At 36.2% G+C, this 12,969-nt stretch overlaps 1 protein-coding gene and 1 long non-coding RNA gene across 2 annotated transcripts in view; both read right to left on the bottom strand.

Annotated features, from left to right (window-relative positions):
• LOC109383971 (uncharacterized) overlaps positions 1-766 on the bottom strand; it is an 18,848-nt gene extending 18,082 nt beyond the window's left edge. Inside the window, exons 1-2 of the long non-coding RNA XR_002124326.1 lie at positions 627-766; positions 189-329 (exon numbers count right to left, since the gene is read on the bottom strand). This is a non-coding gene — a long non-coding RNA (uncharacterized LOC109383971). The remainder of the gene's footprint in view (positions 1-188; positions 330-626) is intronic.
• A 944-nt stretch (positions 767-1,710) lies between these two features.
• Positions 1,711-12,969, bottom strand: part of BUB1B (BUB1 mitotic checkpoint serine/threonine kinase B) — a 63,899-nt gene continuing 52,640 nt past the window's right edge. The window contains exons 10-14 of the mRNA XM_019644853.1: positions 12,144-12,219; positions 11,922-12,024; positions 4,476-4,706; positions 3,581-3,687; positions 1,711-2,212 (exon numbers count right to left, since the gene is read on the bottom strand). Of these exons, the coding sequence (XP_019500398.1) occupies positions 1,981-2,212; positions 3,581-3,687; positions 4,476-4,706; positions 11,922-12,024; positions 12,144-12,219 (749 nt within the window). The 3' untranslated portion in view covers positions 1,711-1,980. The remainder of the gene's footprint in view (positions 2,213-3,580; positions 3,688-4,475; positions 4,707-11,921; positions 12,025-12,143; positions 12,220-12,969) is intronic.

Raw genomic sequence — 12,969 nt, 5'->3', positions numbered from 1 at the left:
AAAAATTGCAAGAGGGGAAAACAGAATTCCTATTGTTGCTGGGACACAAACTTCGCAGTGTGTCAACTTCTATGATGTTGTTTCTTATAATTTAGAAGTATTTACTGTGCACAAGCATCAAGCTCAAGGACAAATAATCACTTATTATACTGTCATACCCAAAAGGACATGCATTCAATGGTACTTACCTAATTCAATTTCCTCCTCTGTTTCCAACTTAGGCATTGGTCTATCTTCTACAAAAAACTCTGCAGAGGCACTCAGCTCTGGTAGGGATTTTAGTAGTTGTTTGCGATACTGTGAACACCAGGGTGACTGAACAGTGTTTTCTGGGGGGAAAAAAAGTTGGGGAAAAAAAAATCACTCAAAAAAACCTAAAATTGAGTATTAACAACAGGGAAGGGGAAAAAAAAACAAGATTTCATAATCAACACTGTTAACCTAACAACACTCATCCATCTCAGGTCTTTATGATACCATATTGTTAGTATTAATTTATTCTAAAATTTCACAATTTATGGGAACTTTTCTAGAGAAGAAAAACATAGCTCAGTTTGCAGTGATAAATAAGTATTCACTAAACACGGATGTAGGTGTTCACTTGCAAGTGGTATATATGAACTTACCTGTAGTCTCATTAGTAAGCTCCAGTTTCTCAGGAATTTGAAGACATTTGATGGAGGAGGTGCTTGTAACTGAGGCAGAAGATCCAGAGAACCCAGAGGAGTGTGTGGCCTCAAGGCTGTCTTCAATAATTGGGCTGAAAGAACCACAAATGAATCAATCCTCATAGGGAAAATACTGGGGGTGCCAAAAAAATGTATATACATGTTAAGGGGTGTTAACACTTTGGTCAACGTTGCTCAAGCTGTAGGTCACTGTAATCAGAAGTGTCTGGATGCTGATGGTAACCACTTTGAGCACCTCTTGTAATTGCAGAAGTCAAACGTGACTTGTATTCATCTTTTGTNGGGAAGAGTGCAATGATGGTGCCAACTTGGGCCAGTGAAGCAACGTCCTCCACTAGACTGAAGAACAAAAGGACAGCAGCTTGTCTGTTCCCCTTCCCCCAATTCCTCAGTGCTGTTCCCATCCCCCAAGTTCCCCAATAAAAATTTTAAAAAATCTTTAAAAAAAGAAAAAAAGCTACCTTTTTATTCTGACCTTCTGCCTCTTCAAACCTTCCAAACAACAGAACCCACTTCTATTCCTTCATAACCCTTGCCCCCAAGTCCCTGTAATAGAATGGTGATTATTCTATTTCTGAAAGGTTGCTAAACCCCATTCAAAACCTTTTCTTTTCCTGTCTAACAGCCACAATCCTAATCAAGAGACCCAGTAGCAGCAGCACCACTAGATTATTTAAATAGGCCAAGGGCTTGGTGGATAAAAAATAAAAACATTAAAATGTAATGAAAAATTAAACAATATTGCCACTTGAAATTTAAGAAAATTTGGCCTTGTGTAAACCATATCTAACTTACTTTTCAATCTAGACCACTTAATGGAAGCTCAGGAAGGTTATCATCCTATCATAACAGTTCCAAATCTAGGATATATAAATTTCCATGGTAAAGTAGCTCCTGTCTGCAAAAGTCAAGCCATTTTTTTTTTTTATCTTAGTGGGCAAAAAGTAGATGAAATGTTAGAAGCACAAATTTAACAAATACTATTTTATTATTTACAAAATACAGTGATCATAAGGGTACATGTCACAAATTACAAAAGGGGAAAAAAGTACAGACAAATGTGTTAAACGACAACAAAGTACCCATTCACATGAAGTCCACTTAGAATAAAACAGTTCTTTGTTAAAGTTAGCAAAGCGAAGTGTAGGTACATTGCTGTGTAAAAAGTGCCAGTTACCTAGAAATATACCTCTATCAAAAAGTAGAAAAGCGTTGATAGTGTATTAAATGTGTCCTAAATTAGATTTTATAGCATATATAGGCTCAGTGTTCCACAGCAGAACCACTGGTTTTAGGCAGGAATCTGTGAGAGACTTGACTGCCTATCTCGCTGGAAGAGCAAAGCCTCAGGACCAATTAACTTCCCTACCTTCCATAAAGCTTTGTTCAGGTGACTCTGGAATGTGGTGTCAAACACCCCATTAATTTCTGCAGCAAGTTCCCTCAGAACAGACACTGTGGGCTCATCACTGGCATTCAGAATCCGCACAAAGAATTTATTCCACAATTCACCATCTTTTAGCCTAAAAATATATAAAACCATTTCCATCAAGATTAGGCATATTAAAGTTAAAATTCTTTCTGTGTTTAACTCAGTGGTATAGTTATGTACCAAGATGATTTAAGGTAATGTCTAGAATTCTAGGATTAGAGATTATTCAAGTAGTCCTTTGAAAACCTAAGGTGGTACTAAAAAAAAACCAAAAACATAATACAATGCACATAAAGGGGCAAAAAGGTCTTTCATCTAAACGTATAAATTACCTCATCGTACTAAGTAAGAAACAGCACTTCTCTTCTGCAAATAGAAGAAAGATAAATTTTGTCTCCTCTCCTGTAATTTTCCTAAAGTCCAGGTCATGAGAAAAACTATAGTTCCCTTCCCCCTCCCAGTGGTTTATCTTCACAATTCTGAGAATCCTAAGCTTGAGTGGAGTGACTACCACACTTCAGTCTATGATGTTCGTACTTTTTTTTTTTTTTTTTTAATCAGAGAAGCTTCCATTAGTGTGTAAGGCAGAGCTATTAGGAGACCCCAACTGACCTCACCTGTTTTTGTATGTGTTCAAGACCCACCTAGGACCATAACCAGCTGGAGGTACCTAATCAATCCTGTGTATCTTACATTATATTTCAAGCTTATTTTTAAAGTACATGTTAGAGACAAGACTGGACATATTCTGAATTTAATAAAGAAAAAAAATACAATTCAATTGTTGGGAGGGGGAATGGAGAAGGGGTGTTAAATCTTCAGTGCTGACTTTTTTCTTTTAACCAAAGAACATACCAATAAATGATAGATTGGTAAACTTATTCTGGGAAGTTATTAGCTCTGATAAACTAAAGTGGAACATGGGGTATTTAATATGTTTTATGAGCAGGCTTGAGAGAGTACTAAGGTGCTGAGACCAAGCAGCTCTTATTAAGGAGAGTCTTTGCGTTGGTTCCACCCATTCAATAAATAAATAATAGCCTACAATTAGTATATAATTTAGAAATGTAACTTTCTTCAAGAGATGCTTATTAACTTTTGATAACAATAGCTATTAAAAAGGGGTAGAAGACTAATACCAATTGGTTAGAAAATTATTCTCATAAAATGTTTCTACTAGTACTTCTAAATTGAGAGGCTTCAATACTATAATTGCAGTCTTTACAACACATCTAGGTCCAGAATGATATTCTGAAGTCTGAATAGTTTTGTACTCTTAATTACCAATGCCTTTATCCTGCACTAGTTGTTTCACTGATACTCTAACAAAAACTGGTTGATATTAATGGAATCATGGCATTTGGACTAAGAAAACTAAACCTGCCAAACAAGAGAGAGCACCTAAGAGAAAGAGAAAATTATTTGAACAGGTAAAGACCCTGAAATCACCAATACTTACTCAGAAATATTCTGGCTAAGTTTCCAGAGAGACCCATCCCAGGAGACCTGTAGGTGTTCCTTGAACAACAGTAAATGTGCTAAATCTGCTATACCAAACAGATCTACCTGAAATCACAAAAAGCGCCATCAGGTAAAATAATTCTGTTACTATTGAGGCAATTTATTTATATAGGCAGTTAAAAGATACTACAGTGATGACCTAAGTTTATTTTATGACATCTATTTCAGTAGAACTGTTCCTTACCCTTACAGTTAAGGGAAAAACTCCCCAAAGAAGTGATCAATAGAGCCAACTCTAGGAATTATCTTTAAGAACAAAAGATAAAAATATCTGGACTGTCAAATTCAGATTTGTAGAGCTACTGAATTTGCATGGATTCCACCTGTGACCTAAATGTGGTTCACATGACTAGTCCAGGTTCATGCTATATATTCAATCAGCAAATGCCATATGTCCAGAACTGAGTTAGAAGGGAAGCTTTGCATATAATGCCACCATATAAAACACTTTCTTTACCTTTGTCCTGATGTTTTTTTATATACATTATTTAATTTAATATTTACAATTCACATGTACATACAGCAAATTGTTTTCCTTATTTTACAGAGAAGATCACAGAAAATGACTTATAAAGGCTACACAGATACGTGGTAGAAATGGCCCTGACAGTTAGGTTACTGAGTTAGTCATGTGTCTGCATGTGTATGGGTATATTCTTCAGTGTTGTGACAGAAAAATGGTACATTTTGCTTGACTTGATGATATTTGAAATCTAGGTCATCTATTCCAGGAGAAAGAATATCAGTAAACACTAGCTTTCATAGCCTATTTATAAAGCTAAGAAAGATTAAGAAACACTCTCTCTATTTCCTCAGGCTTGTTTGACACTTACCTGGTAGGGAGAAGAACAGTTAGCCAGGATCTTCTGTTCTTCCAGGATCTGTACAGTCCGAAAGCCGCTGAGGGTAAAGACATCTGGCTGTACCCTAAGGTCGACACTGTAGGAAAAGTCCACTATGTTCAAAGCTTGATTGTTCTTCTTACAGTCATATGGATCATGGATGCTAAGCCCAGATTTAAGAGAAAGAGATAATAAAAATAGGCCATGAAAGAAGCTGCATAGCTGATCTTAAAAAAAAAAAGAAAAATGAAAAAAAGGTACTGTAGGTGTGTCTTAGCTATGTTAACAGCTCCCTCCAGTGGTTAGTTTTGAAAATGCACCTGTAAGAGCAGTGGCAGTATCCACCACCAAAAGTGGGAACGTCGTCAGGATTATAGTTTAGTGACACATAGTACTGCATATCTAAACCCTAGTGCATGGCCACCACAGAACATTTATCAAGTTTCCACATTATATAAAGTAAGTACTGGAAGTAGAGTGTAGGCCTGTGCCTTGTACTGTACACATTAACACATATAAGAACAATGATTTATACACAATTACCATGGAGGAAATTAAGCTTTTACAGGTGTTACAGCCTTTGTTTACTACTATAGATTAGGCTTTCCAAGTGTCACTCAGACTCTTCTCTTCCAGAGTTTAATTGAAAACTACATAAGGTTGGTTTTTGGTAAAGTGCTACCTATACTACAAAGTATCCCGGTTCTATTAAACTAATACCATATTCTATCTTACTCTTATTCCAACCCTTATTTCCTTAAAAAACAACAACAAAAAACTTTGTAACACTAATTCACTACTGATTAATTTATTTTCCTTGGGTTTATCTATTCCATGCAATAAAGCTACTATCCAGAGACATAAGAACTATTTATGTGAGTGGCCAGAATGCATTGTGTTTATGTTCCTTTTGTCTCTCTGCTTTTCTCAGCTATTTCCCTCAAATCCCTGATTGACATCAGTGGCAGGTCCTACGTTCCTAAATATAGGCTTTGACTAATCCTGTCACCTACTTCCACAACACAGAATGATCTATTTTACTTTAAAATTTATATTTGCTCCCATTTTTCCTTGGCACAAGATGTAATTTTTTTGGCCATCATAAAACTATTATTCCCAGGTATTTTTAAAATTTGGGAGAGGTAGGAAAAATGTTTCTTAGGTTAATAAAAAGAAGAAGGAAGGTCTCCTAGCTTTCTAACTGGCCACTCAATGTAACCATGGGTAAGATGTTCCACTTTTTTGGATCTCACTTTCCTCACAAAAATATATATATATACATATATAGAAACTGCATTAAATGATTTCAAAACTCTCTTTCAATTCTTTGTGAATCTATATGAAATTTCCCATCAAATTTGATAAGTTGTGACAAAGTAAAAGGCAATGTCCCTTTCCCTGGAGTCCTCTGGTGACTTGAGAGAAGGCATATCTGGCTACATAGTACACAAATGCCCAATCCTTAAAAGGCTTAGAATATCCCTTTGCTTACAATTTCTATAGCCTTGAGAACCTGAGCACTATCCTCTGAACTTTGAGTGTTGTGAAATAGGGTGAAAATAAAAACTATACCTGGGGTTCTCACATTCAGAAACACATGGGGGAGGGGGCGGGGAACGGGCGATTTTTGGTGGTCACAATGGCTAGGGGAATTAAATAATTTGTATTTAATTGGGTGGGGTAGGGGGAGTTACGGGGGAATAGAGATATATAAAACATCCTGAAATGCTTGGAACAGACTTGCACAAAGAATTCTCTCATCTAAAATACGTATAGTGCCCTGGATGAGAAATGCTGCTATATTATGCTGGGGAAGACTTTAGGATTCTGTTATCTCAGGAAAGAAAGTGGGAAGCTCTAGTTCTTTTGGTTATAATTGCAGAAATACACTCAGAGTTCTTTTAATTTCTATGCCAACTATAATTTAGAGTCTAATTCAGTCTCCTCTTACAGATTAAGTAGTCAGGGGAAATGTAGAGAATGAAGGCAGCTTTTAGTGACCTCAGAGGAAAAGTTACCTGCTTACCCCAAGGTTGGGGTAGACACAGGGTTGAGGCAGACAAAGCATCTTTAAACCAGATCGCTTTACTCAAATACCACGAGACCAATGATTATTAAAAGGGTGTGCTGGTCCTCCAGTCCTTTCATAAAACAAAAATTGTGGGATGTCTTTGCCTTGTTCATGCCTCAATGTTTTTTTTATATTTTCTCAGTTCTTAGTATTCAGGCTTCATTTCTAATTTTTTTCTCTGCGCTCACCCCTTGAACCTGATGGCTAAACTGGGTTTAATCTGAGCACTAAGCCCCTTTTCTTGGCCTAGTTTGCAGTTGTACTCTGGCTTTACCCATTCCTTTNTCCCACATATTAGGGCCAGCGACACTGCCCTCTACAGCTAAGATGCTGAACAACAGCTCAACCTAGAGCTGGGCTGCTGTGAGTCCCCAGCGATGGCGACTGCGTAGGCTGTAGCCCCTGCTGCAGTGGGTTGCCATGGGCTACCGTGTGTAGCCAGCAGCCAGCATGAACGGCCAGCAGCCCCAGTGAGTGGCCGTCCAGAAGCCGGAGACTGATCTGCCTCGCCTGGGAAGAGCACAATGATGGTGCCAACTTGGGCCAGTGAAGCAACGTCCTTTACAACCAGACTGATGAACAAAAGGACAGCAACTTGTCTGTTCCCCTTCCCTCAATTCCCAGCGCTATTCCCATCCCCCAATTTCCCCAATAAAAATCTTAAAAAAAAAAAAAGTAGAGATCACTTAATAATAATTATCTAAACATGGATGGGTGATCTTGTTACATCTTTATTCCCTACCACTACTCCTCAAATCCAACCCAACTCCAGATGATTTTGAAGCAAATCCAAGACATTATCATTTCATCTATAAATATTTCAGTATGTATTTCTAAGAGGCTTTTTAAAAAGCAAATCTTAAAACATGATCCTATCTGCAGAATTAATTTCTGTGTATCAAATACCTAGTCAGAAATGTCACATTTTAACAAAATTTTTTAGAAAGTTTCATTTGGGAATGCAGAGTGAGATTCATGTACTGTGACTGGTTGAAATGTTTCTTAAATCATTTTTATTCTATAGAATTTTTTTAAAGTAACTTTTTTTGTTGAAGAAACTAGCTCAAGTGTCCCATAATGTTGATTTTTTTTGCCAATTACACACTCCTGTGTTGTTTAACCTACTCCTCCATGCTTCTATTTCCTATAATTTGGTGGTTAGAATTAGAGGATTAACCAGATTCTATTTAACATTTTTTTAAGAAAAAAAACCCTACTTTTAGGTAGATATTCATATTTTTACCACTTTAACATGTTTCTGAATGGAAAAGAAGACAAATTTGAATATAAAATAGCCTTAGTTTTAAGCTTTTTTTTTTTTTTCCTTTCTTCCAAAATCCACTTTCCAGTCTTGGCTGCTGTATACTACAGATATGTTTAGTTTAGTGTACATTAGCTAAAGTGGAAGATTATTTGGTGTTAGTATAAATTTAAATTTACATTTAAACCAAATATTTCAAAACCTTGAGGACTCTTATGAAACCACTCTTTCAAATGTCTATCTTATCTCCAATCATATGCTTATAAATGAATTCCATGATTCAAAGATACAATATTACCTTAGTACCCCTCTTTACCCTCTTTCAACTCCCTGTACTGTAATTTAAAAAAAGATATGTACCACTTGTTACATAATGCATGGGTTATCAGCAAGTTCCTCCAAGGCGACATTGTCAAATACAACTCACCTTTAGAATGAGGTTGTTCTTGCCAAATGTTTTCTGCAAGTGAAGTTTCCCTGTAAAGAAATTCCTTTTAAAACATGTGCTTAGAACCCACAGAAAAGAATTGTTTAATTCTTAAAAATCCAAGAGGCTTTTTCATTAAATATAATCTTCTTCACTCTAAGAAACAGTCTAGTACTGTCAATCCAAATTCTTTAAAAAGATGGAACCGTCAGTCATTAAAATTGTTGTAGAAGTATTTTTTATAACGTTGAGTTGCATGAACAGTATAAGCAGATTACAAAATGATAAACTCATTTTTTATAAAACAAAACAAAAATAGAACACACAAGGGATATATCAATGTTAATACTAGTNAACACTGTAAGGATTCTCCACTCAGGAAAAAAAATACTGGACAACAGTTTTTTTCCCCGACCAACTTCACATAAGTAGAGAACTAATGCTACTTTTCTTTTGGCTTTGGCCTAGAAAGTGTTCTGATAATCTGCTATCCTTCTAGCTTTTAAGTGATCTTCTTCTGTGCCAAATACTTAATTTTAATTTTATTTTTTAAGGTAATTCACAATCATGGTAGAAAATATAAAAAACAAAGTATAAAGTATATATATAAAAAAAACACTTAAAATATGCCTTTGTTTTTAAAAGTCATATATGTATATGGTTTTAAAAAGCCAACTTGTTTAAAACGCTATATAGTGAAAGTCTCTCTCTGGCACTTAACACCACCTCCCCACCCCCATCTCCACTTCAACTACTACACTCCCAGAAGCAACTGCTGTTACCATATAGATCTGGTAGGATACAAGCATAGTGTAATGCATTTAAAAAAAAGGTTTTAAAAGAAGTGAAATTATAGCATATATGCTAATACAGTTGACCCTTGAACAACGTGGGTGTTAGGGATGCTGACCTCATGCAGTTGAAAATCCTACATAAACTTGTGACTCCCCCAAAACTTAACTTACAGTCAGTTGTCCCTTGGTATTCGTGGGAGATTGGTTTCAAGACACCCCACCCGTGAATAGAAAAACCTGGGGATGCTCAAGTCCCTTATATGAAATGGCATAGAACAATGCATACAGTTGGCCCTCCACATCTGTGGATTCCCAACCAGATTCTCAACCACAGATCACAACTACTGTTTGCAACACACGGTGATCCACGGTTGATTGAATCTGTGGATGTGAAACCCAAGGATATGGAGGCTGACTGTTTATTTATTGAAAAAAATTCACGTATAAGTGGACCTGCACAGTTCAAACCTCTGTTGTTCAAGGGTCAACTGTATGTATTATTCTTTCTCATATTTTTAGCATATTTTCTGTGCCATTAAAAATTTTTTAAAAACATGATGGTCACACCATGGGGTCTAATCAGAAGTCAACCAATTCTTTTAGGTTATTCCGTTTTTTACTATTATAGAACTATTTAAAATATCCTTGTACATTTAAATCTTTAGGAATATCTTAATTTTCTTAGGGATAATTCCTAAGAGTAGAATTATCAGGTCAAAAGGTTATGAACACTAAGATTCATTCTACATATTGCCTAGCTGCCCTCAGAGAGATTGCACTGCTTTATACGTTTACCTGCAGTATACATTACCTGCAGTTTGCCTATTTCATTTAACCCTTATGGTTACTAGATATTGATTTTCTAGATTATCAATTTGACATATACTTTAAATTTTCGAGTCAACATAAGTAAACAGAGGTGAGAAGTACATCTGGAAGAAATAATAAATGTGGCTAAAAATTTTAAGATTAAAGTAAAACAGTATCTATAGTCTAAGAATACATTTTATGTAAATACAATTTATAGTCCTATTATTTTAGACATTTTAAAGATAATTTTTTTAGGGGGAAAAAATTCTGAAAGTTACCTATTAACAAAATACAAGTAAAAGTTTAAAACCAAAAAAACTAGATTGACTCCTTTAGTAATTCAGTCCATCCCTGAACAGCTGAGCCTAGAACCACTACCTCCAAATCCAGCCTATCTATTCATCATGTTCTCTGGTTCTGTTCTCAAGAACACAATATGTAATTAATTACTCTTCTACAATGTTTTCATAGCAGTCAGTGGACTATCCGAATTACCTGGGAAAGTATTTGAAACGAACAATAATACATGCTTAGACTTGATCCCTGGAAATTCCAATTCAGTATAGCTAGAATTCGGCCTGAGCACCTTTAGTAATAAATAGCTCCCTAAGCAAGTCTGGGTTGCTGGGAATTTTCTGTATCTTGATCTGGGTGGAGATTGAATAAATATTCACACATGTAAAAATTCATCTAGCTGTACAATTAATACTTGTACAATTTACTGAGTGCAAAATATACCTCAATAAATAGGAAAAACAAACAAACAAACATGTTTAAAAAAAGTACCCTCAAGTAATTCATTGTCTAGGATGCAGAGAACACACTGCTGTAAATCTTTACATATCATCTCTTAAGTCTTAAGATTAAACATATTCAATTCTCTTCAACCTCAAGACAAGTTTCCAGATGCTGATTTGAATAGAGGGGTGATTTTCTTCCTTAAAACTTTAATGAAATATCAATGATAAAGGTTATTTACTTTGACTTGAATGTCTACGTGGGGTTTTTTTACTCTAGTATTATCATGTCTCTAGTCCATAGTATTTAAAATAGAACATTACTACTGAAAAATGGTCCACACAACTTTTCCATTGCCACAAAAAGCATTTTATATAAAAGAACAAAGACCCTTTGCTATGTTGGCTAAAAAAAAAAGTTTTAAAAGCTTTTAAGACAGTGATTTTTTTTTCCCCCTTAAAAAAAATTGAGATATAATTCACATACCCAAAAGTTTATCCTTGTAAAGTGTATGTTTCACAGGTTTTTAGCAAATTCACAAAGTTATGCAGCCATCACCACTATCTAACTCCAGGACATTTTCATCTCTCCCCAAAGAAACTCCATATCTATGAGCAGTCACTCTCTAACCACATCTCTCCCTATTCCCCTGGAAATCCCTAATCTACTTTCTGTCTTTATGGATTTGGCTATTCTAGACATTTCACATAAATGGAATCATACAATATGTGGTCTTTTGTGTTTGGCTTCACTCACTTAGCAAAGTGTTTTCAAGGTTCATCCATGTTGTAAGATGTATCAGTACCTCATTCCTTTTTATGACTAAATAATATTCCACTGTATGCATATAACAATTTGTTTAAATCCATTCATCAGTTGATGGACATTGGGTTGCTTCCACTTTTTGGCTATCATGAACAATGCTATGAATATTCATGTACAAGTTTTTTGTATGAACGTAAGTTTTAAATTCTCCTGGATATAAACGTAAGAGGGAATCTCTGGTCATATGGTCATTCTGTTTAACATTTTGAGGAACTGCCAAACTGCCAAAGCTGCTGCACTATTTTACATTCCCACCAGCATTGGATGAGGGTTCAATTTTCTAACATCCTCACCAACACTTGCTACTTTCTGTCTTTTTTATTACGGCCATCTTAGTGCCTGTGAAGTAGCATCTCACTGATTTGTATTCTCTGATTACTAATGGTGTTGGGTATCTTTTCATGTGCTTATTTCAAGCTAGTAATTTTCATTTGAACCCTAAACTTTTGTGAGAACTGAATGAAACAATCTACTAATCCATTTATATTAATTTAGGAATACTGCTCCTTACACAAACATCTGGAGACACGTCCTCATTTGAGGTGATGCTTTCTGAAGTTTTGAGAACTGCAAGGGGTCTTCGTTGGACTAAAACTGGTGGGGGACCTGCAGGACTGGAAAAAGACATACTCCATTTAGCAATTTTTTTTTCTGTTGACATAGATAACAGTAACCCCTCATTTATAATAATAGAAAACTTTTAAGTGTCAAAACAAAACAAAAAGCCTCAAACCTGATATTCTTTTTTTCTGAAAGAAGAAACTCGTCAAAAATGGAGAAAGGTATACTGGGACCTATAGAAAAAGAGACTAGATTTATACTCTTAAGAGTAAATGCTCTATTCTTCAAGACAACTATTTCAAGTAATATTTTGCATTGTTTGAAAGCAGAAAGGCAATCGGTTTTTTATGATGAACAATTTCAAACATATAAAAGTAGAGGGGCCGGCCGAGTTACGCATTGGTTAAGAGCTGGCTTGGGACGCCAGAGGACCCCGGTTCGGATCCCACATATTAGGGCCAGCGACACTGCCCTCTACAGCTAAGATGCTGAACAACAGCTCAACCTAGAGCTGGGCTGCTGTGAGTCCCCAGCGATGGCGACTGCGTAGGCTGTAGCCCCTGCTGCAGTGGGTTGCCATGGGCTACCGTGTGTAGCCAGCAGCCAGCATGAACGGCCAGCAGCCCCAGTGAGTGGCCGTCCAGAAGCCGGAGACTGATCTGCCTCGCCTGGGAAGAGCACAATGATGGTGCCAACTTGGGCCAGTGAAGCAACGTCCTTTACAACCAGACTGATGAACAAAAGGACAGCAACTTGTCTGTTCCCCTTCCCTCAATTCCCAGCGCTATTCCCATCCCCCAATTTCCCCAATAAAAATCTTAAAAAAAAAAAAAGTAGAGATCACTTAATAATAATTATCTAAACATGGATGGGTGATCTTGTTACATCTTTATTCCCTACCACTACTCCTCAAATCCAACCCAACTCCAGATGATTTTGAAGCAAATCCAAGACATTATCATTTCATCTATAAATATTTCAGTATGTATTTCTAAGAG

The sequence above is a fragment of the Hipposideros armiger genome, unplaced genomic scaffold (genome assembly GCF_001890085.2).
Source record: "Hipposideros armiger isolate ML-2016 unplaced genomic scaffold, ASM189008v1 scaffold_92, whole genome shotgun sequence".
In the NCBI taxonomy this organism is placed as follows: domain Eukaryota; kingdom Metazoa; phylum Chordata; class Mammalia; order Chiroptera; family Hipposideridae; genus Hipposideros; species Hipposideros armiger.
Note: the sequence above shows the minus strand (reverse complement) of the source record. Positions and strands in the feature narration are given on the sequence as shown.